This window comes from Cibotium barometz, chromosome 53, assembly GCF_041138505.1.
Source record: "Cibotium barometz isolate CiBa-2024 chromosome 53, ASM4113850v1, whole genome shotgun sequence".
Classification (NCBI taxonomy): domain Eukaryota; kingdom Viridiplantae; phylum Streptophyta; class Polypodiopsida; order Cyatheales; family Cibotiaceae; genus Cibotium; species Cibotium barometz.
Window position 1 is genome coordinate 36308928 of NC_141098.1, and position 24493 is coordinate 36333420.

At 43.3% G+C, this 24493-nt stretch overlaps 2 protein-coding genes across 3 annotated transcripts; one reads left to right on the top strand and one right to left on the bottom strand.

Moving 5' to 3' along the window:
- Positions 1-3155: 3155 nt before the first annotated feature.
- Positions 3156-16185, top strand: LOC147608579 (lipoyl synthase 1, chloroplastic-like). Of its 2 annotated transcripts, XR_015264442.1 has the most exons (8): positions 3156-3649; positions 13252-13433; positions 13769-13859; positions 13995-14152; positions 15209-15380; positions 15468-15578; positions 15669-15811; positions 15924-16133. XR_015264442.1 is itself a non-coding variant. In XM_086788982.1 (7 exons), the coding sequence occupies exons 1-7, from the start codon at positions 3245-3247 to the stop codon at positions 15747-15749; spliced, it is 1200 nt and encodes a 399-aa protein (XP_086645108.1). In that variant the 5' UTR covers positions 3156-3244; the 3' UTR covers positions 15750-16185. The 2 variants fall into 2 exon arrangements, 1 of the variants encoding a protein (XP_086645108.1); XM_086788982.1 differs by having other exon boundaries at positions 15669-16185.
- Positions 16186-17837: 1652 nt separating this feature from the next.
- On the bottom strand, positions 17838-20873 carry LOC147608580 (putative inositol transporter 2). The gene is made up of 7 exons (XM_086788918.1): positions 20711-20873; positions 20396-20466; positions 19855-20190; positions 19591-19698; positions 19282-19473; positions 18816-19211; positions 17838-18635 (listed from the first exon to the last, which is right to left on the bottom strand). Exons 1-7 carry the CDS (start codon positions 20871-20873, stop codon positions 18201-18203), a joined length of 1701 nt encoding a protein of 566 aa, XP_086645044.1. The 3' UTR covers positions 17838-18200.
- Between the last annotated feature and the right edge of the window lie 3620 nt (positions 20874-24493).

Here is a 24493-nt window from a genome sequence, read left to right on the forward strand (position 1 = left end):
TCCTCTCACATTTCCATTACTTCTTGCTTGCACATTTGCATAATTTGTAGTAACACGGTTTGAAGTAACACGATCCTAAAACATAATAAAACTAACATAAGTGAAAATTAGTTTTGAAAAAATAAAGAGGTTATGGTTTTATAAATGTACTTACTTGCCATGCTTGCCAAGCATGGCCTCCAGAAATAACAATCCATCCTTCATGTTACACTCTTTCAAAGAGAGCTTCCAAACCCCGTTGTAATGCAAAATCATATTCATCTTGTATAGGGAGGTGGTCCACTACTTCAAGCTATAGACATATAAAAAAATGAACATTGATTTTATGTTGTTATTTAAGGTAACCTTTTTTCATAAAAGATAAGATAAAATGTGAGGAAATTTACTTACAAATATCGTTGGGATATCTACTCCTCCTTCATGTGTAACATCGCACTACAAGTTGTTTGCCATCTGTCCATGCATAAACATAAATACTTAAAACTCTTATGCCTGCATAAAGCATACATATGCATGTATGTATATTAGATCTACGTGCATAAGCTTCATGCAATGTTGCATGAGCTTCACGTCATATAGCACAGGTGCATGTCGATAGCTACTGGCATGCTTTGGTAGCTCCTAGTGCCAATACATGACGATAGTTACTGGCATGTATTGGGAGCTCTTGGTGCATGCCAGTAGTTACTGGCATGCCTAGGTAGCACCCGCCGACATGCATTGGAAGCTCTCTAGGCATGTATTGGGAGCTCCCGGTGCATGTCGGTAGCTATCGGCATGCCTAGGTAGCACCCACCATGCACTGGAAGCGACCTAGGCATGTCGGTAGGTATCGACATGCTTAGGTAGCAACCATCATGCATTGGAAGCTACCTAGGCATGTCGGTAGGTACCCGCATGCTTAGGTAGCACCCGGCACATAATGGGAGCTCCCAACGCATGATGGTAGCTACCGGCATGCCTAGGTAGCACTTGATTAATGCATGAACCTTATGCATAAGGCTACCTAGGCATGTCGGTAGGTACCCGCATGCTTAGGTAGCACCCAACACATAATGGGAGCTCCCAACGCATGATGGAAGCTACCTAGGCATGTCGGTAGCCTCATGCATAAAGCTTATATATAAGCCATGGCGTATACATGAGACTTATGCATGAGGCTTATACACATATGGCTTTATACATGAGGCCTTTGCATTTGGCTAATGCATATGCCTCATACATAAGCTTTATGCATAATTTGCATACATGAGGCTTATGTATATGGCTAATGTAAATGCCTCATGCATGAGGCTTATTCATATGGCTAATGTATTCATAAGCTTTAGGCATTAGCCTTATATAAATATAAATGCATGAGGCATATGGCCCCCACCTCTTGAGAGATACATAGCTCTCTAAAGACTATGCATAGAGACTTATAGCTAATGCATAAGCTTTATATATGAGGCATTATGCAAAAGTCTTATGCATGTGGCTAATTCATAAGCCCCATGTATAAACCTTATGTATATGGCTAGTGCATAAGCCTCATGCAAAGTCTCATGCATGAGGCTTATGCACTAGCTATATACATAAGCGGCCTCATGTATCATGAGGCTTATGCACTAGCCTTATGCATATGGCTAATACATAAGCTTTATGCCCTAGCCTCATGCATGAGGCTAAGGCATATGGCCACCTCTTGAGAGAAGCATAGCTCTCAAAAGGCTATCCATAGAGGGAAGAAAAAATAATAAACCCTAATCTTAAAAACCCTAAAACTAACAAACCCTATAACATGTAAAAGTATAAGAGAGGAAACATAAAAGACAGAGATCTCTTACCTTATGAGGCTTGTATGTGTCGATAACCTACAAAATCAAACCAAATAAAGGAAAAAAAGTATTAGTAATCCTCATAGAAAGCATATACAAAACCCTAATCTTAATAGAAATCTTAATTAAAGCTTTTGCATAACATAGAAAACTTATTGAATCTTTTTTTTTCTTTCTCATTGAAGCTTAACCCTAACCCTAGATTTTACATAGAAACCCTAATAGAGAGCTTTGATGGAGAGCTCTCTATCAAAGCTCTTTATTAAGGTTTCTATGTAGAAGATAGGGTGAGGATTAAGCAAGGGAAAAAGAAGAAGAGAAAAACTTTAAAGAGAAGGGAAATACTTACAAGAAAGCTTTCATGGAAAGCTTGTTTGCATAGGAGATGAAGGAAAAGAGAAGACATACCTTGCTTGAGCATGAGGAGGATAGGGTAGGAGAGGTGCAAGTGATAGATTAGACATAAACCTACAAAAACCCAAGGTATCAAGTTTGGAAGTACTTTTTTCAAGTCACGCTACTGAGCAATGTTTCGTTTTTTTACAGTGTAGCAGCGTTAAAAGCCCCGACATTTCCCTTCCGAAAACGCTGCATGCAACTACTCAAACAAAACAAGCAAGTAAAAAGCCAAGAAAGTTGACATGCCTTTTTAAGATAAGTTTTTTTCTCTTGCCCCTAGGTATGTTAATTTTGCTCCAAGATGAAGAAATCAAATCCTTTGCAAAGATATGTCCACTAATCACTTTGAAAAACTCCATAAAACCAAATGTGGGAACAAGTATCATCTTTGTAATAGCTACATATTGGGTGTCCTTGAGGTCATCATGTACTAGCAACTTGAGGTTGGTTATAGACTAGGTCATCATGCACTGAGGTTGGTTATAGAATGGATCATCATGTACTAGCATATTGGGTGTCCTTGAGGTCATCATGTACTAGCAACTTGAGGTTAGTTATAGACTAGGTCATCATGCACCGAGGTTGGTTTTATAGAATGGATCATCATGTACTAGCAACTTGTTAACTAGGCCTGACAATCTTATTGTTCCAACTCCTTGTCAACTAGGCCATTTCTCAAGTAAAGCCCTACAGGGAGGTCATGAGTTCGATACTTTGTAGTTCCGTAACAATCTGTCGCAAAAAAAAAGTTAACAGAAGTGGACAATCTGTCTCGGCCAACTCCTCATCCACCATCAATTGCTTGTGCAAATGGCCTTGGGAGGCTGGTAATCAACACCATTGGCAACCCTTGGATGTGAAACGCCCCTCTCCTAACTTTGGGATCATAGCTACTAAACTTTGGAGTTAACTACCAAGCCGACGGTGTGTCCTCATGCACTTTTTGTTATTTTTTTCAGTGAACAGGCCACATGAATGTATGCTACTAATCAGACCTTCGCTTCATTCACCACCAAAAAAGTTGTTCCATGGAGTCCCTAATTCCATATTCTTCCGCTCCTCATCAACAGTATCATCAATCCATTACTTCCTCATCGTCATCTGTGAAGAGAGGTCCATGGAAAATTAGGGCATGCAGGCTGCAGATCGTGTCTTCAACGGCCAAAACGGCTTCAACAACAGATGGTGGTCCTTCTTCTTCGATCGGAGAGGTGGGTTCTTCTGCAGAGCTTTCTTCGGAGAGATCTTACAAGAGTTCGCCATATCCAGGCGGCATGGGGCCTTATACTGGCCGAGACCCAAATGTAAAAAAGCCCGGCTGGCTGCGCCAAAAGGCACCCCAGGGAGAGAGGTACACTGAGCTCAAGGAGTCCCTCTCCACTCTCAAGCTCAACACAGTCTGTGAAGAAGCCCAGTGCCCCAACATTGGAGAGGTATATTCAATCTTTTGATTATTACGATTTTGAATCGATTTTTGTTTTCCTAAATAATAACGATGAATGTTGTAACAAATTTGTTCTTTTTTAATCAAAATGGGTTTTGCGTGCTAATCCAAAATTTATTTGTAGTCTTGAGAAATCCAGGTTAGTTTTGTTAAGCTTAGTATTTAGCTAAATCAAGGGCATGCTTATTAGTCATCAAGGAACTCAAGAGCATGCTTAGTAATCAAGAAGTTAAAAAATGCATGCCCGGGTAATTTTTCCCAAACCAAAGCTTGCCAAGCCTGTAAAAATGGACTTGGTTTTCACCCTCTAATGTTGTCCTGGGTGGACATTTTTTTTTGACCTCGGCCTCTAGGATGGGTAATACACCCACCCGTCTCGACGAGATTCAGCTTCCAGCAAGCTACTTATGGTGGAGAAAACGGGGAAAACTAGCATGTACTATGTTAGTTATTGAACCTTCAGGGACCTTGAAGAGTAAGAGAGGTCGTCTTTTCTGCCAACCAAGCAACACAATGTACTCCTAGTAGCAGTAGCAATATATCAGCTGTGTGCGCACGCATGTGTGTGTATATTTTATGAGCCTTGGTCATAATAGATGCTGGCATGATGATGAGGCTAGGTCCAAGCATGGACTTATTATTAATGGTCTAAAGTGACTTAATAGGTATAACCAGTGTGAAACACATAAGTGTGGGACATCACTGGTGGGTTTATATATATGAGTTATTAGCTCATTTTGAGGGTGCTAACGGGAGGAGTTCCTAGGACACTAGGACCTAAAGCAGGTCTATGCCTAGTCCAGACGAACAACTAGATTGGTGGACCCCTGTGGTAATGGGATGCAGGGCCGTTGCAGGGGACAGGGCTTGGCACTTGGCTTGGAGGGTGATCCGTGGACTTGGATCTATGGCTGGGTGGTGAGCTACCAGCTCCCCCTAATGTGGTTCTTGCTAATGCTTGGTGGATTTTGCAAGCTTGGAGTTGGCCATTTGATACATCAAGGTATGGGATTATGTACTGGTTGTTAGGTGCCTGTTTCAGAGAGTGTGTGTGTGTAGCAGCATAATCTCACAAGCAATGCCAAGGCCTACCCTTTCTCTTGGACTTACCGAGTTTTACTTCTAGCATGTGCTTGCTTCTTCCATCAGTCTTTAGTTTAGTGCCCAACCTTGTTGGAGTAGATTAGAATAAAAAAATCATATGCTTTTCCAATGGTTGCAAAATCAGGCCATGGGTGTTTTTCACTATTTACATGACAAGTTGGCAATCTGCTTAGCTTTTTACAATGTAAAGTTTGCCCTGTCAAGCTTTCCCTGAATGAAATGGGAGATTGGAAGGTAGATGGGGAGTCTTTTCTTCAATAACTTGCTTTGGACATTAATCAGCAATGAGTTCTCTTGCATGGCTGAAGCTTCGGCCTCACAAAATAAAGGCATTTCCTTCTTTATGTATGTTATGTGTGTGTGCGTGCGAGAGAAAGAAAGATATATTTACATCTACAAAAGACCTGAAGGGCCTATGAGACAGACGTGGGTACGGTGAGGGCATGTCATGTCGTCGGAGAATCTCATGGATCTATCTCTGTGTGGTAGAGATCCTTGGTGCTCTTGGTTGAGGGCACCTGGCACGTAGGATGGAGTAGGTGGGTGCTTGTGCCATGAAGAAATCAGTGATGGATCTCTGGGCAACGTTTTGTACTTGTCTCAGCATATCCTCTCAATGCTCCGTTCCTATGTTGTCTGAGCTCTATTAGGTATATCCTGAGACATCTTTGGTCCTTATACTGCATCACTCGTGCCAGTGGCCTGAATCCCTCCCAGAAGAGGCAGTGATAACTCCCTTGTATCTGATAATACGCTGGGCATCTGAACATATAGTGTGCCTTGTTCTCTACCTCCCCTATGGTGCACACTCTGCATATCTTCTCCTCTTGTGGGATGTTCTCGGCTCTCGCAGTCTCTACTTGGAGGCATTGGGAGGATCCTCTGAGCTGACAAATCGCGATGCGCATATCATGTGACATGTGGGCTTGCATGTACCTCGGGATATCAAAGAATCCATCCCCGGTGAGTCTCAAAAAATGCTGTCTGTAGAACTCACGTTTCGTCCCTATCTTTGATGATGACACCCAAGTTTGGTGTATGTGTAGGCGGACTAGATCCAACCTGATGGTCTGGTTGATGAGGCGTGTATAGTGGTTGTACTGAAATGGGGGAGACGATCCATCTGCAATCCATGTGTATGAAACCATTCAACTACCTCCGAGTACCATAACTGCTTTGATAAGGGTGGCGGCTGTCTTCTCCTTGAGATGGAGGGTAGTATGGCCTCTCTCTCTTGCTCCCTCTCCCTCTCCTTTTGAGAGAGAGAGAGAGAGAGAGAGAGAGAGAGAGAGAGAGGCCATACTACCCTCCATCTCAAGGAGAAGACAGCCGCTATGTTGTTTTGCTCTGATCTCTCGTACATCTGGCCCCTTCATCCTTTTGCCCTCGCATCTCTCTCTCTCTTGCTCCCTCTCCCTCTCCTTTTGAGAGAGAGAGAGAGAGAGAGAGAGAGAGAGAGATGCGAGGGCAAAAGGATGAAAGGGCCAGATGTACGAGAGATCAGAGCAAAACAACATAGCATGAAATGAGTGAGTGAGTGTATATATGATGGTGAGTGAAAATATGTACAAGAGGCCCTCTGATGTGAGGTGACTCTGAGTAGAAGACTAGTGATGAAGTACGGTTGGTCGGTGACGAAGGCGCGCGTCGATGTGAGGCAAAGGCACTCTGAGAGGTGGTCGTTGTCGAAGGCTCATGGCGGTGGATGCAGAGGCACTCCGAGGTTGTAGTGTGCAGCAGTGGAAGGTGAAGTGATGTAGAATCTGGTGACAAGGGTGCCCTGGTACCTAAAGGGTGATGAAGAGAGAGGGCTGCCATCCTGAGTGCTGCAAGCTCTGGTGACAAGGGTGCTGCAATACCTGAGGGGTGTAGTGGTGCAAGCTTTTGGTGACAAGCGTGCTGCAATACCTGAGTGGTGCTGAAACCGATCCCGTCAAGTGGGAAAGACTCAATTGGACACCTACACGTTTAATAGCACAACTTTAAAACCACAAATATGAAATGGACAACTTAAAACAACTTGAAATTTAAATGACAGAAATGGAAAGATGGACACCAGCACTGGGGCCGGAACGGGCCGACCCCCCCCTCAATATATGATATATTTATTGGGAGTATTTAAAGAATACAATGCTCCACGGGTTCTGAGAACCAGATCATGTCCATGTACATATGAAAACAGTATTAAACAAATAACTCGAATTTCGATGTAGAAAAACTTGGAGCAGAACGACCACTAGTGTGGTCCAATCACTACGGTCCTGTGCTTTCACTGGACTCCGCGGAGAGCACCACACTGGTGTTCCGAGACCACGCACAGACAGGCGCTCTCGTACTAACGCCTGGCTCTCCCGATCTCAGCACCTTTGGACCGAGGTTCGCCCATATAGCTTGGACAACCCGGCACCGAACGGGTGTAGGCCGAGCGGGACGAATCTCTTACCAGATTTAAACATTAAATGCTTTACTCAAATCTGAAAATCACTTACTTGTAGATGGTTGATAGAAGACCAAAACTTGTAGTGTTTGTGTAGTCTTTGAAACCACCTTTGTTGGAGAAAGAGTAGCCACGTGGTGAACCTCCAAACAAGTTCCACCACAAAGGGCACAGCTGCCTGCTGTGGTTAAGTACAACTTGAGCCGCCAGAGGTTGTACGTTGTAAGCAGGTACACAGCAGCCGCCTTGAAGGGTGTATGCGCAGCAGTGGTAAAAGGAAGAGATGGCAGCCTCTTGTATGGATGGTGAAGCAGCCGCCAGGTGTATAGTACAGCCAGTCACCTGGAAGAGTGCAACGTGGAGTAAACAGCTGCCTGTAGAGTAGTTTCAGCCAACAGCAGAGGGTCGCCTGTAGTGAGTCAGGCGCAGCCGGCAGTTAACACCAGCGCACAGTTGAAGTGGCTGCAGCCAGCCTGTAGGGAAGGCGGGCACAGTAGTTAATTCAGCCGCCTTGGGGAGTCAGGCGCAGCCAGCCTGTAGAGGGTGGTTCGCAGCAGCCAGCCGACTGGAGAGAGGGAGAGACTGTCGCCAGTAGCAGCCAGTCTGCAGGGAAGGCAACCGCCTATATGGAGGAGCAGCCGTACAGCAGCAACAAGGTGAACTTCAGCCGTGTAGAGGAGAAGCGATGGATGATAGCCGCCTGGTTCTTCACGTAAGAGAGAAGCGATCCATGCCACGCTTGAAGAGGGCCCTCTCTTTTAATAAAAACTGAAGTGTAGTTAACCTTAGTCCTACCTACGCATGCATGAAGGGGACTAGTGGGGGTTGGTGACCATGCCCACCCCCACACTCACTTAAAAGTGAGGCTCCCCACCTTGGCCCCAAAGTGGGTGCCCAAAGGGGGTGCCCACTTTTAAATGAATGTGGACCCCTAACCTTATAAATCAAAGGGTTAGTATTTAAAACATTAAAACAAACATGTGCGATATACTTACCACCTGTTCACATGCACTGAAACTTGTCAGAATACAGGGCACACTTCACGACTCATTGGCAGGTGTCCCCGCTCAGTAAGTAACACGTCAAGCAGGCAAACACACGAATACATGTCATGCGAAAACAGTTTCAAGCATGCAAAATATGTGTGCATGTGCAAAAGTAACATGGACATATCTCCCGTTCATGGAACATGTACAAAATATTTGTCGGCACAAAACTGGCTCGACATAAAACATAAAAACCTGGTCTTCCTATGGAGTGACAGTCCCATAGGTAAGACACAGTTCCAGGCACGAGTTTCCCTAGGTGTGACAGTCCCATAGGTAAAACACGGCACGAATACTGGCTCTTCCATGGCGTGACAGTCCCATGGATCGAACACAGTCCAGGTCATACACGGGTGGCACTGATCTGGCTCCCGTCCATACGACACCATCCTGCTAACACACGGGTGGCACCAGTCTGGCTCCCGTCCATGTCAGCAAAATACTGGCCTCTTCACATGAGACACCGGCCTGGCCTCAAGTGAACGAGACGCAAAAGCTAGGAATGGACCAAATGGTCGGCCAATTGGTGACAGTGCAGTGATGCAAGCTCTGGTGATAAGGGTGCTACAATACCTGAGTGAGAGAGGAGCAGAGAGGGCTGCCGTACCGATGATGTGAGATGGTGAGCAGAGAGGGCTGCTGTCCTGAGGTAAACTATAGAAGAAAAACGATGATGTACTGTAGCAGAGAGTGGGCTGTTGTCCCAAGGTGTGAACTGAAGATAAAACGCTGGTATGCTCTGTGTAGCAGAGAGGGCTGCTGTCCCATGAGCTGATGTAAAACGTTGGTATGCTGTGTGTAGCAGAGAGGGTTGCTGTCCCATGAGCTGATGTAAAACGCTGATGTGTTCTATATATGCTTCTTGTTGGCCCTATGCAAGGGGTAGTACGCTGATGTGCTATCCCGAAGTAACCCATTCCATGTGTGGTCCATATCAAAGTTTGGAGAATCAACTTCTGGTGAGAAAAATTGGACCTCCGGGAGTGCGGGTAGATGATCCATGCTGTGTGCTCTTGAGGTCTTCAATCGCTTTGCTCACGATTGCTCTGATACCATGTGAGGGCAAAAGGACGCAAGGACCAAATGTACGAGAGATCAGAGCACAACACCACAACATGAAATGAGTGAGTGAGTGTATATATGATGGTGAGTGAAAATATGTACAAGAGGCCCTCTGATGTGAGGTGACTCTGAGTAGAAGACCAGTGTAGAAGCAAGGATGATGTCAGAGCTAAAGCACGGTCGGTGACGAAGGCTCGCATCGATGTGAGGTGAAGGCACTCCGAGAGGTGGTCGGTGTCAAAGGCTCACGTCGGTAGATACAAAGGCACTCCGAGGTGGTAGTGTGCAGCAGAAGGTGAAGTGATGCAGACTTTGGTGACAAGGGTGCTACGGTACTTGAAGGGTGATGAAGAGCAGAGAGGGCCGCTGTCCCGAGTGGTGCAGGCTCTGGTGACGAGGGTGTTGTAATACTTGAGTGGTGCAGTAGTGCAAGCTCTGGTGACAAGGGTGCTGCAATGTGCAATGGTGCAAGCTCTGGTGACAAGGGTGCTGCAATACCTGAGGAGGAGAGAGGGCTGCCGTCCCGATGATGTTATTTGGTGAACAGAGAGTGCTGCTGTCCCGAGCACATAGTCACTAGAAACGAGAAACGGGAATGGAAACGGGGAAACGAGTTTTAGGGGTGGAAACAACCGTTTCTTGTGACAATATCACTTGGGAAACGAGAAATGGCCATTGAAACGGATGGAGTCCTGAAACGGAGAAACGTGTTTCTAGGGTTTGAAATAGTTGTTTCCTATGACTATGCCCGAGGTAAACTATAGAAGAAAAACGATGATGTACTGTAGCAAAGAGTGGGCTGCTGTCCCAAGGTAAATTGTAGGATAAAAACGATGATGTACTGTAGTAGAGAGTGAGCTGCTCTCCAAAAATATGTATTGATGATAAAACGCTGAGGTGCTGTAGCAGAGAGTGGGATGCTGTCCCAAGGTGTGAACTGAAGATAAAACGCTGGTATGCTCTATGTAGCAGAGAGGGCTGCTGTCCCATGAGCTGATGTAAAACGCTGGTGTGCTCTATGTAGCAGAGAGGGCTGCTGTCCCATGAGCTGATGTAAAACGCTGATGTGCTCTATGTAGCAGAGAGGGCTGCTGTCCTATGAGCTGATGTACAGGAGCTGACAGGCGATGATGATGAAGCAGATGTAGTGCAGGTGCCGGCAGCAGCAGCAACAAGACTGCGTGGCTTGGCACCATGTCTTGGGTTATGCCAACTCATGACAAGACTGCCTTCCACCATTGATTCCAATGTAAAGTCCTCACTAGACCATGTCCATTGATTATCTGACATAGAACCACTATGGATTAGGATAGAGGACACACTTGAGAAACCCTAGCAAGGTTTCCATAGACCTGTGATGTCGTTGAACTCATCGTGTAACCGCGATAGCTTGTGGCTAGTGACTACCCACCCAACCATATGCTCAATACCTCGAACCATCCCCAAGCTTGAGGTTAGGTTGCCGCGAGCCTACCAATCACCGACGACCCCAACCTGGCATCCCATACCATCAAGGCAAATCAGCTGCGCTGACAGCTCCATGACTGAGAGATCCTGCACACTCCTTGGTAATCCAAGGCTAGCGCGTGGCTACTTGATCTCTTGTGTCTAATAAGTGACCCAAGTCACTTATATAGTAATAACCTCGTTGTAAGTGGCCTGCTGTGATTTATAAGCTTTTAGCCATTATTAGTTCCTAGTTATTATTATTAACCCGTTGCTATTATCTCCAATCCCATGGCCACGTGTTAATTCCACGTGTTCCCTGTCGGAATGCACAACGGAAAATGAGACAGCTGCTGTGAGAAAGAAAACGCAGAAGTGGAGAGAGAGAGAGAAGCTGTATAAACTCTACTATATACACAAGATCCGGTACAATGACACCCTATGCTGGTTGGCCAGCCAAAAACAGCCGACAGGCCACAATCATGTCCAAGATTGAATAAAATCAGTTGGCCAGCACATATGTAGTCGGCTAGGAGAAAAATGAAGTCGGCCAGGACCAGATAAGTCAGCCAGCACAAAAGTCCTCCACGACTAGCAAAAATTGGGAAAACAATGGAAAGATGAGGAAAAATGGAGACTACTCCTAGATCGGGTGGGCACACCCAAAACAGAGGCCCTCACTCCCTACTGAGTAATATGGTACAGACAAGAGATGACTGCTAACATTCCCCGCCCTAGCTAGCCCTAGGCCGGTCGGGATGTAACACGCATGTGATGGAGTTGGAAGGTAGCTACATCTTTTGCGTGTTGGGTCGCACCACCTTCGCTCCGAAGGGGGGATTGTCGGGTATTTTATCATATAGTACAAAAAGGTACAAGAATCCTTGCAGCCATGGGCTGCCTTCTGGAAAATGTAGAATACCCTAACACTAGTCCTATGTGAAAACGATGAGCAAAAGTGCCTTTTATAGGCATTGGGAAAAGCTAGAGATCTGGCCAATTGCTGGTCGGCCAGCCGCCTAGACACCAATATCACTAATGAAATACCCGACCTACTTTAATGCAGCCGACACAGCCTCTTCTTGCATTCCACGCAGCTGACAGGTCATCATGTCCACTCCAATCCATCACTTGCCATAACTTGCACATCCATGCTCCAAAATCTTGGTTCTATCTGGTTCGTAATCCTTCTTTATATGGTTGCACTCTAGGATTAGTCTTGAGATTAGCATGTACATGTGTATGCACATGACAGATAAGTAGTGATGTCATAGGCACTTGGCATGTGTCATTGCCCCAATGTGTGTTGTGTCAAAAGATAAGGCTCGAAAGCTTTTAAAAGCATTGCATTCTTTGAAACTTGTAACACATCAATCAGTGCAATCACTATCCCTTTCTCTTTGAATTTGTTACACATCTCACTCTCTCTCTACTACACACTCCACTATGGATATCTTTGAGCCTCCATAGCAGCTGTGATCTAGTAACCCGCACAAACCTAAGGCTTGGAAAGACCTACATAGCTCATGCGTGACATGTCTTGGACTAGGGCTCACAATGGGATCACGGCGACAAATAATCCTAAAAAAGGTAGTGACTCTCTACAAGTATGGCAGTGATGATGAGCCAGCGTCACGTGGCACCTCAGTGCATGGGTGCATGTGACAATGCCTTACCTTGGGTCATTCTATCTGATAGAGAATCAAAGTTTTGAAGTCATGGGCTATATTATTTGAAAACTTACGCATTAAATTGGATTTCACGATGGCATTTCATCGAGAATCCAATGGGCAAATAGAAGTGACTAATAACACCATTCTGGTTTTACTTGCCTGTGTCTCTTCTCCACCAAAGCTTAGGGATAAATAGATTCACCTTCTATAATTTGCCTACAACAACAACACCTCCCTCAACTATCGGAAGAGCACTATTTGAGATTATTTATGGGAAGGCTTTACTTATTCCGACTACACGCTCATAGATTCTCAACAACTGATGATTTTATATAAGATTTTGACACTAGTTTCCAACAAGTACGACAAGCTATATGTCAATCTCAAGAGCAGGATGCTAAACATACAAATAAGAAGGGAAAATATATATCATTTAAAGAAGGTGATTATGTTCTCTAAAAATTTGAGAAGCAATATATCAGTGTGTTATAAAGAAATATTTTTATCACAATGGAACAAGTCTTGATCTTTGCATTATTTTGTGCATGTCTTTTTCTTGATTTGGTTTGATGGTAATTATCAAAGAAATGTCTTTTCGTCAATGTGCTTGTGATGCAAGCTGCCCACAATGGGCAGGAACTGTGAATGTAGTCAACACTAATAACGCGAATTAACACAATAAACACAAACTAACGCAAATAGGCCTACTTTTGGAGGTGCATAAACAGAATCTCTGATCAAATGCTTTTTGATGAGAATACATAGCATTAAAAAATGTTCCTCTGAATTGGCTCATGTACTCAGTCATTGTTATGGTAGGCAGTGTTGGAATGGAGGAGGGGGTGCTGGTGGTGCAGGGGATGGTATTGGAACAGCTACCATTATGCTTCTTGGTGATACGTGTACACGGGGCTGCCGCTTCTGTGCAGTTAAAACAAGTAGGACACCTTCTCCACCTGATCCCATGGAGCCTGAGAATACTGCAAAAGCAATAGCTACTTGGGGGTAAGGCAAATCACTTTCTTATTTGTGTGTGTGTGTGTGTGTGTACGTGTCTGTGCGCACATGTGTTTTGTTGAGAATTATTATGTGGGTTTGAACTCAAAGCCCCCTTCTGGTTAGTGTGGTGCAATAGCTACTCGGGCAAGGGCCCAACTTATTCTACTTTGAGATCATAAGCTTGTTTTCTTGAAATTATGTTAAAAAAAATCAGCTTGTGTCCAAAACATCATAGATCAAGATGTAGGGCTTTTGACAGAATTACGGCTAGTGACTTAATTAGCGTTAAAAAAATAACAACTTGTTTATACACTAATTCGTGGTCATTTGCAACATCGCAGGGTTGGTTATGTTGTGCTTACCAGTGTGGATAGAGATGATTTGATTGATGGTGGAAGTGAACATTTTGCTTGCACCGTCAGGACTCTAAAGGTCAGATTTAATCTTATTAATTATTAAACGAATCTTTGATTGGATAAATTAAGCTCAATTTCTTGCATGCTTCCCACTATTTGTGTATTTAACGTATACTTTTGATGATCCATTGACATGGTTTTTTGATATCAGGAACTCAAACCTGAAATTCTTGTCGAATGCTTGACTTCTGACTTTAGAGGGGATCTGAGTGCAGTCTCCACAGTGGTCCAATCTGGCCTAGACGTGTTTGCTCACAATGTGGAGACCGTTCAAAGGCTTCAGAGAGTTGTAAGAGATCCTCGGGCTGGGTAAGCCACACTTATACATAAATTATTGCTACCAAGTCAAATTCTAAATCGTTAAAGCTTTCAAAGTGTCTTAGGCTGTGTACAGAACTGTCCTGGCAAGGTGCTCTATCATCCTTGACAGGCGGCCATGATGCCAACCCCAACACCCCCCCCCCCCCCCCCACCCAAACCTTGGGCAGACTATTGAAAAACTCCATGTATCTCTGCATTTTTTTAATTTTGTTAAAGTTTTCTATCCTTTGTATGGTGCATAATTTTAGATGACAATATTTTCAGAAAGGGAGCAGGGAATGCACTTTCAGTACCCTCTAAAGGTTGGTCAATCAGGCTCTTTACTGGTTGGCCCTTTATCATCTGTAAAGAGTGGTCATCCAGCTTTTATAAGGCTGTCAATAGTTTGGGTGCCTGCTCAACTTGGGTGTTGTCTAACCAGGTCTTGGGGGCCGACCTGCTTGCTCACGTAGTTCCTGCCTGGTTGGCCCTCACTGCTGCCAGCTGCTTGTCTGATCTGTTTGATGCACCGTGCAACTTTTGGCAAGGTGTGAAGATGTCTAGTGGCCTTGGGAATGCTGATATGTGTGCAGCCTGCCTTTGATGGAGGCTGGCCACTCTGGAGTCTGCAAGCTCTCAACCCCTGATAAATGGAAGATTTGCACTGTTTGGATGTGCAACCTAGGAGCACGTGCATGAATCACTTTGGAAAATGAGATTTTCCAACACCATTCTACCGCTACGCAGTAATGGAGAGTGAGCTTACTGGAATAGTTTTTGCAAGAGAGATCTCCTGTCCCAAAGCTATTTAAATGTTCTACTTTGGTCTCATAGGCCCTTTGAGCTTCCATGTATGGTAGGAGTGGGTGCATATGTGGAAAGAAAAAAAGGGAGGGGGGGTGTGGGAGGACATGCTTGATCCCAAATCAAGGATCATAAAATTTTTCTTGGATATTCTAGTGAGGTGATGCTGATATTGACCTGAAATTTGAAGTCTTGTTTATCTGTTTCTGTTATCAACTTTTATTATGTATGTTTAATTTCGTGATGGTTTTTTTTCAACAGCTATGACCAAAGTATACTGGTCCTCAAGCATGCCAAGAAAGCAAAGCAGGGTATGGTTACCAAATCCTCTATCATGCTCGGTTTGGGGGAATCTGACGAAGAAATAAAGCAAACAATGAAAGACTTGAGGTCGATAGAGGTGGATATTCTGACTCTTGGGCAGTATCTACAGGTATCTTCCATGTTTGTTTGATTCAGCTATGTTCTCTTTTGGATGGATTTTGTTGAACATTAATTAAGAAGGTTGAACATTTTGCAGCCAACACCACTGCATTTGACGGTCAAAGAATATGTGACCCCTGAAAAATTTCAGTTTTGGAAGGAGTTTGGTGAGTCGATTGGGTTCAGATATGTAGCCAGTGGCCCTTTGGTGAGTATAACAGATTTGAGAGTTACTGTGGGTTATTTATCCTTATCGAATTCTAGAATTTATGATTGCCTTTTATTGTGGTCATTGTAGGTTCGCTCATCTTACAGAGCTGGTGAGTTCTACATTGAAAGCATGATACGCGAACAGAGAGTGACTAATGGCCACTCCTAATTTAAACTAGTGTCATCATTTTCACTCATGAGGAGGAGGTTGCAGGATTTGCCTATCTTGCGGTAAGCAGTTGCCCCCTTGTTGACTCGGGCCATGGATTTGAGATGGAGAAATTTTGAGTTACTTGACCCAATGCTAAATGACTCAGTGCTAAATTTCTTTTATCTGTGCAAGGGCTGAAGAGTAGCTCCAGCATGTATCCTCATGGTTCTTGCCTATTTTTTAGCCCCATGTGGGTTTAAAATCGCCTGGATTCTCATCTAGGTTAACGCCTAGGGTCTTTTATCTTGTGGAACTCAAATTTGGATACGAGGGTGATTTTTTGATCCGGAACTTTATGATGATTTGAGAAGTCAATATGAAGCTGAGGACAATAGGTGATGATCTACATGCTATTGTTATATTCTAAAGGCTTATATGAATTATGTTCGTGAGATGGGAGCCAGGGCCATTTTGAGTCAGATTGGCCTTCTGTTTATGGTTAGTTCTCGACAATTTGTGTGAGGTGTGATTTGTCTCCTGAGAGTAGACTTGCATAGGATGTCATCAATTGACGTGATGGGTCTTGAAAAGAGGATGGATCATTTAGTTCGACAATTTGTGAGGTGTGATCTGTCTCCTGAGTAGACTTGCATAGGATGTCAAAAATCGACGTGATGGGTCTTGGAAAAGAGGATGGATGGTGCAGTTGCTGGGCCATCAAGAAGTCCACACAGACATGGGTGGCAAGGATATATAGTTGGGACTTTCATTATCAGTTTGAGATACTTGACCCTGACCATTTGAGATCCTTGGCGCCTTTGGAAGGACTATAGCAATATTGATGGTAATTGTTTGAAATGATTCACCAATTTAGTAGGCTTGATCAGTGTCAAGTGAAGTGATTAATTAGTAAGTGGGCTTGTCAACCTCCCATCTGTTCTTCTGGACTACAATATGCATTTGCCTAACCGATAACGTCAAATCTTTGGTCAGCAGAGTGGAGATCTGGACTGAGGCCTGCAAGAGAAACTTTCATAAAAATGTGTTGCACCTGCATGTCACAATCATCATTAAAATTCTGTGACTGTCGATGTTACTCTCCCCTCTGCCCGCCTGTCACATCTTGCACAGAATGTAGCTTGCTAACCTGTCACTGCCATGGCTCCTTATTTTCCCATGCCTGAACTGTTGTTACCTACCTAATGCTTAGAAACCGAAACCCAACACTTCTAAGGAGCATAAATATTGGCCTCAACAATGCACTTCCATGTTATAATGCATATACTTGCAATAGTTCACTCAGGCGATTTACTCACTACATTAACTTTTATGGATCTTACTTCGTTTTTTCAATCTGGGGTGCTTCCACTCCAGCATTTATGCATTTAAAAATAAGGTATTTAAGCATTTAAAAATAAGGTGACAATCGGACCATTTTAAAAACTGAGGTGCCACATTTTGCTGAACCTGCACATGATTTGGTCTAGTTGAAAAAATGTTGGGGGTATTTATCAAGCCCGAGAGTACAAAAATGCAAGGCACCCCTGACTTTGAGAATTACCCATTGTCCATGCATGGAGGTAAACTTGCTAAGTGGCAAAAGAGTGTTGATAGTGTTTGTGCTCTATCCGAGTTTGACCACAAAACAAAATTTTCTTGCGACCATTTTATGGCTTGATCTAAGTGTAGGTACTTGGGCTTAGAAGCTACCGATGACAATGATGTACCAACTAGGGCTAGGGTTCCTTGAGAAACCATTATCCTACTGAAACAAGAGGGGGGATTGAGTTGCTTGTGAAACCATTTTCTTACCCAAGCAAGAGGGGGGATTGAACATCATAGACCTAGAGGTGGAGAGTAAGGTGGTGTTTTGTAAGATGATTACTAAATTAGCATTATGAACCAATGAAAAGCTACAAGTGTGAGTCAATATAATATAATGAGAAAAGACACAAAATGTACATGTCATGCGCAAGGGACACCTTCAAACATCCCTTCAAAGCTCAATCACATAAAACGAACAGCATATCCACTTTCCTTCTAAAGGAGCTTCTTTTGAACGGCGAGAGTAATCTCCCTCTTGGAGCTACCCCAAAAGTGTGCAACATGATCAAGTAAATCAATGCAATTTTTATTTGCTTGCTTGGAAGACTTTACAAGAACACATGCATATAGAAAGTAACAAAAAAGCACAGTATTTGAAGCCCAACAACACTACATCTGTAGGATATCCAAAATCTGTATTGTTCACAGTTCATACAACTGCTCCTTGCCTCAATTAAGAGCCTGGAAAAGGCACTTGTTCTCATTGGGACTTGGGGCTAATAGGGCCTGCTAGAAAGGATCTCAAATGGCTTTTCACCCGAAATCCCTTCAAGTTGTCAATTCACCATGGAAGACTTTGCTTTGATCCTGCTTGAAGGAGCTCCTTGTTATCTTTTTAGATAATACTTGGGTTTCTGTCTCCCCCTAACGATTTCCTGCTCTTTTCCTCCACATATCCTTGACCTCTTCAAATGAAAGTCCTTTAGTTTCGGGAACCCAAAACACTACAAATATGAGAGCCAAAACAGAGATTCCACCAAAAAGTAGAAAGGTCCATGAAGTGCCCAATGCACGTGTTAGGGAAAGAAAAGTCTGTGTGACGATCAGATTTGATATCCAGTTTGCTGTTGCCGCAAGCCCCCCACACATGCCCCTATACTTCAAGGGATATATTTCTGAATTAACTGCCCATGGAACAGGGCCCATACCAGGAGAAAAACACACAATGTAGAGCACAAGTCCAATGAGAGCGAGCCAACCGAAATGACTAGGGCAGCCATTGGTAAACCATGCACGCGATTGTGCCACACAGTGATTGCCGATTGCCATATTTGAAAGAAAACAAGCTCCGGGCAAATTCTATATCACAGATCCATTGGTCAGGCACATGGGTATACATAGTAACGTGCACATGCAAGACCTATGATCACCCTTTCTCACACACTAAGAATGCATCGATGTTATCACTCAGTAAACTAAATATAATAAGCTAGTGCTGATTAGGTTCCATGTATGAAGGTTTACACAAGAATCTGATACCTCATTAGCTCGTGCTGCACAAAAACCACAGCCGGCTTTCAAACAGTGCACACACGTCCACGAGCTCCCAACAGCTTTATGGAAGGCCGGGCAAGTGTAGTTTGAATTTTGCAGAGAGAGTTCCGCACTTATGGCTGGTGCACTGTGTGATGTCAAATGAAATGCTACTGTCAAGACCCCAAGTGCTATGATCACACCAAACAAGCTGCTCATTACCAAAGGGCGCCTTCCAGCACGTTCGATAAAGAGCATGCCTGCAATGGTTCCTAGCGCATTCATACCAGATACTATCAAGGAGAGCAACAAAGCTACCCTGTTGGAGGCGAATCCAGCCATTTGTACGATAGACGGGCTGTAATACATAACCGTATTTATGCCGACAAATTGTTGAAACACCTGCAAAAGACCCCACTCAAAATCATGGTTACAACGAGAAGGCATGGACTTGATAGCCCCAAGTTATCACCTGGAGCCCAATACCAGCTATAAGGGCTAGCCGGATTTCTTTGGTTTTCAACAAATCTGAGTATGTAACCCTAAGTGACCCATTTTCCTTTATCTCACTTTCCACTGAGTTTCTTAGCTCCTCAATCTCGTGTTTCACGTCATGAGATGGGTAAATTTTCTCGAGTATACGGCACGCTTCTTCGGTTTTCTCCTGCATCAGAAGGCCCCGATCTCAAGATGTGATTCTCTCCATAAAGCAAAGTGGGAAGAATGATTGATTAGAGATGGAAGTTGAAAGCCAGAGATAAAAGTTGAAGCCCATGCATACCTTCCGATAAAGCCATCGAGGAGACTCAGGAAGCTTTACCATGAGAACAAGCTGAAAGATGGCAGGCAAGCCTGCCACTCCGAGCATCCACCTCCATGTCCCTGGCACCTGCAACAGAAGCTCCACTAGTTTGTGTGTCGTCGTGTAAAGGCGCATGCTTTGGTATCAGTTTGTTTGTGGTGGTGTGGAGGTACATGCTTTGACAGGGTGTATGTTAGGCAGCATCGCTGGAGGCTTCATGGGAGATTAATTTTAAGTCCTCACCTTTGTGAAGCCATAGTTGATGGCGTAAGAACAGAACTGGCCTCCAGTTATAAAGAGCACATTTGTGCTCACTAGGGCGCCCCTATATTTGGCAGGAGATGCTTCTGCAATGTAAAGAGGAGCCGTCATTGAGGCAACTCCTACTCCAAGCCCCACAAACGCTCGACCCACAATTAAGACGGACGGATTTGGTGCGATGGCCATCATAAAAGCTCCAATTATGAACAAGGCATCTGCAGCAAAAATGGCCGGTTTGCGCCCAAACTTGTCGCTGATTAAGCCTCCAAATGCAGCTCCGAATATGGCGCCCGCGACAGCCATGCTCACAATAGTCTCCTGTACAATGTTTACAAAGGAGGAGGGGATCATGCTTAGCTTAGCAACAGAGTAAGACCAAAGCTTCAAGGGATGTCACTTTTTTTGGGGAAGACAAAACAAGGGCCTTGATATTAATCATGGGCTGTGTTTGCGTCTCGATATTCAAAGAATTTCAATGTATGAGCCTGCAAAACTGGTATTCAAACAATTTCAATGTATTCACCTGTAAAACTGTGCTCTGAGCGACCGATTTGAAGTCATCTCGAACGTAAAGCAAAGCTCCTGATATAACCCCTGGATTCACATGCCAAAAAAGGGGGAAAAAAGCCAACTTAGGTGACAAAAACATGCTGATCAGAATATTTGTTTTACAAGATGATACGCAAAGACTTGTTTTTTCAATGGGGAGGGTTGCATGGCTGTGGCCGTGTTAAAAATTGGGCTCAAGAATTTTGCTAGGTTTTCTGTTGAGAAGCAGCATTAACAATTCTAAATAGATGTTATAAAAGGAAAAAATTAAAAATTAAAAAATAAAAACCTGTGTCGTAGCCGAAAAGGAGACCCCCGAGCCCCGCGACAAACGTCAAGAGTAGCAGATACTTGTTGCTCCCCACGTCCCTCTGGAGGGCCTTCAAAGTTTCCCACATCCCCTGCTGCTGCTGCTCCCCGCCATTGTTTCGAGCTGAATTAGAGATCTCCATTGTCACCACTCAACTGCACACACCCCCACACACCCCCACACACCCACACCAACTACATTTTAAATAAAGGCACAATCCCGGCATAGCAATTTACTAAGCATTACTCTGGGAAATGATTACATTCAACATACCACAGCGCACACTAATCCGCGCTGCAAATTGCCTCTAATTTGGGATTAACTAGCTGCACGACACCAATTGCAAACAATCAACACAAAACATACAAGGACATTTTTAAGTGCAGCTTCTCTAATTATAATGAAATGGCGGGTATTAGCAGAAGCTTTAATTAATCCACTTACAATTTTAAGAAGATGGTTTTGCTGCATGCATGCAATAGATGGTTGCTTTTATATATTTAAGAAGATGGTTTTGCTGCATGCATGCAATATATGGTTGCTTATATATATATAATATATATATATATATTATAGAGAACAAGAGAGCTTCATTTTCAAAAAATATAAAAATAAATAAATGAATAATATAGAACGCTTGCCTAAATTATAGAGAACAAGAGAGCTTCATTGTCAAAAATATATAAAAATAAATAAATAAATAATATAGAAAGCTTGCCTATTTTTGATTGCGTAGATAATTACGAAGCTAAGAGCAAGAAAGCCAAATTAATTTTAGAAGAAGAAAGAGGCTTTGCCAAAAAGGGAAACATTTTTCACAAAAGCAAGCCGATTCCTGCGGAGTCCGAGCAACTTTCCAGTAGTGGAATAAGCGAGGGTTACTCGAGTGAAAAATGGCATATGATGCTACGTCGTCCTACCAACGGCGGGCTTTCACAAATGCGAGAATGCATAATTTCAAGCACCTAGTAAATAAAGGCTTCATCATTTCTCTTATTAATAATGGCTTCATTTCTCTTATTTTATTATGGCTCCTCTAGGTCGGGTTGTCAGTCCGTCGCGCCTTGGTAGTACCAAAAAGTACGGTTTGTGCATAACAATTATTAATGTCGGTCGAAAAAACCTAAAATTAATGCCGGTCAAAGAAAGTAGGGTTTGTGCATAACAATTATTAATGCAATTGAAAAAAACCTAAAAATTGAATGGATCTTTACTCGTCCCACGAACGCGATGGTAACCTTCGAGCAACTACATTGCGCGCCTAGCATCCAAGGTGTGCACACAATGACAATGCCACATCTGAATAGCTTGGACACAAGGTGTTTTATTCTCACATGTGGGAGGGCTATTAGCACCTCATCAACTTTTTGGTCTTGCCTTTTCTAGGATAATGTGGAGGGTTGGACATCCTTGGGGAGTTAACTCAAAAAGGTCAAGATCTTGCATGATCCGACGACCAACAAGTTTTTGGGTTTTTTCTTTTACTATCACTAAATATGGGTCTTGTCAATTGATTTTAATGGAGTTTTTTTTCTCTTATTGAAAATGGCGGCATAATATTTTGAATGCTTTGGGTTTTTCTTTTACTATCACTAAAATATAGGTCTTGTATTGATTTGATGGAGTTTTGTCTTATTGAAAATGGCGGTATGAATATCTCAAAGTGGTGGATGTTGGAAAAGCATCCAACCTCGTGTTATTATACTATGGGTGATGGATGTGCTCTATTTTTTCGTCTTATTGAAAATGACGGTATACTATGCTTTGGTATGAATATCTGAAAGTGGTGGATGTTGGAAAAGCATCCGCCCTCATGTTGTTACTGCGAATGACGGATGTGCTCTATTTTGTAAGGCCCCCTATATGAGGAGTAGCTGTTGTGGTGAGCATTGAGCACCCAACGATTCCTAGTTTAGACAATGGAGTCCAAATGTGGCTAGATGGTTAGCAGATGACGTATGCACACTACTTGGCACTTTGTCAAGTATACATGCTACTTGGCACTTTGGCAGTGGGGGCTATGTGACCGTATTAGTGAGTGACGGTGGACAACAAACTGAGCACACAATGTTCTCGGGTTGCGGGGGGGGGCCTTTGAGGGTCCAGATGATCGGTCTTAGATGGCTATGGGAGTTGCACAAAATCTCTGTAGCTTAGCACTTTGCCAATTGTACATACTACTTGGCACTTTGTCAACAAGTAGGATGCATGCTTGTGGGGGCTATGTGACCGCATTATTGAGCATTGTGGACAATAAACTGAGGACACAATGTTCTCGGGTTGTGGGGCCTTTGAGGGTCTAAACGGTCTTAGATGGCTGTGGAAGCTGCATAAAATCTCTATAGGACTTTGTTGTAACAGTCGGATGATATGGTGTTGGGTGAAAGAGAACACTTGAAAATAAAATAAACAAATTGCAAGAGTGTAAAGCATAGGAAAATAACACGTGAATGGGTCAAATATGCCCCCACCAAGCTTCCTCTTGGTGTATTTGAATGTATTGCTAAAAATAATTTTGGGGCTCAAAATAGCTTTCCTTCTTTTACAAAAGTGTCAACTTCATGCAAAAGTTGCTTGCTTTATCTTCCTCTTGATGTATTTGATATTTGAATGTATTGCTACTAAAAATGATTTTGGGGCTCAAAATAGCTTCCCATAACTAAAAAATACGGACGCTGCCCAAAATGGGATAAATGGCATGTGCCCTCCAAAGCTAAATATAAATGCGACTCCTAAGAACAAGTGTCACAAAAAACATAATCCCAACCTCGAACAACTCGATCATGTATAACTCAATAAAACAAATGATGCAACCTATACCTTTATGCATGTATGGTATCACCCGCGTACGCACAAGGTAAGCTACTATCCTCGACGGGGTTAAGAAAGGTGTCCCAATCCAACCCTACCAGGAGATTCATACACGTGGGAATATAAAAATTCCATGCATAAAATATGCATACAACATAGTGGAAAATGCGTAGGAATATATAAAATATTCCAAGAATTACTCCTTCATAACATGCCCTGGGAGTGATGAGCAACTGTCCTCAGTTGTATCACTAAAATCTGAAAATAAACTCATGGGCGAGTGTGAAGGTAAGATTCGATCAATGTTGGGTAGGCAACGAGGGCATGGTCAGGAAGCCATTGTGCCTCTTTAATGGGGTGGCATCTATATTTGACCAAGTATCATGGTAAATATTCCCTCTTCTTGTGTTCATCGATTCATGGTCTAATATGAGCTTGGGTTCTATAAGCTCAGGGTCCTCTTCTATCAAAGGCGGATCATCATAGATGGGATAAGAAGGAAGAGTCTCTCTGAAAGGTTGCAAAAGACTTATATGAAAAGAGTTATGAATACGCCAATGAGATGGATGGTGTATTCAATCGGAAAGCATTTTCAATCTCAAAAATTTTGTAAAAACGAGGAGTTAACTTAACCACAAGGTGTTTTTGAACACTTCAGTTGTCGCTTCTCTATTCTAAGCTAGACATAGTCACCTGATTTAAAAGTGACTTGTTTTGACGTCTTTTGTGAGCCTGGGTCGCATATTGAATTTGAGGTTTTGCAATAGCTTCTTGCACCTCTTGTAAAATGTGGGTGCGGTCTTGAGTGAAGGCATTTGCGGGGAAACATGTATAGTATGAGACAGTCTCTAGAAGCAGGTAGTGCATGTAGTTTCTTATCGTACACTACTTTGAAAGGGTCTCTACCACTAGCAAAGTGAGGGGTATTGTTATAGGCGAACTGTAATAAAT

What these genes read in the sequence shown, in the direction of transcription:
- LOC147608580 (XM_086788918.1), bottom strand. Translation starts at nt 20,873, where the DNA reads ATGGAGATCTCTAATTCAGCTCGAAACAATGGCGGGGAGCAGCAGCAG. An exon ending in CTCAGAGCACAGTTTTACAG is followed by an intron (nt 20,191 to 20,395) that starts GTGAATACATTG and finishes AACATTGTACAG; the next exon opens with GAGACTATTGTGAGCATGGC. An exon ending in TCAACTATGGCTTCACAAAG is followed by an intron (nt 19,699 to 19,854) that starts GTGAGGACTTAA and finishes CTTCTGTTGCAG; the next exon opens with GTGCCAGGGACATGGAGGTG.
- LOC147608579 (XM_086788982.1), top strand. Translation starts at nt 3,245, where the DNA reads ATGGAGTCCCTAATTCCATATTCTTCCGCTCCTCATCAACAGTATCAT. An exon ending in GCACCGTCAGGACTCTAAAG is followed by an intron (nt 13,860 to 13,994) that starts GTCAGATTTAAT and finishes TTTTGATATCAG; the next exon opens with GAACTCAAACCTGAAATTCT. An exon ending in ATGTAGCCAGTGGCCCTTTG is followed by an intron (nt 15,579 to 15,668) that starts GTGAGTATAACA and finishes TGGTCATTGTAG; the next exon opens with GTTCGCTCATCTTACAGAGC.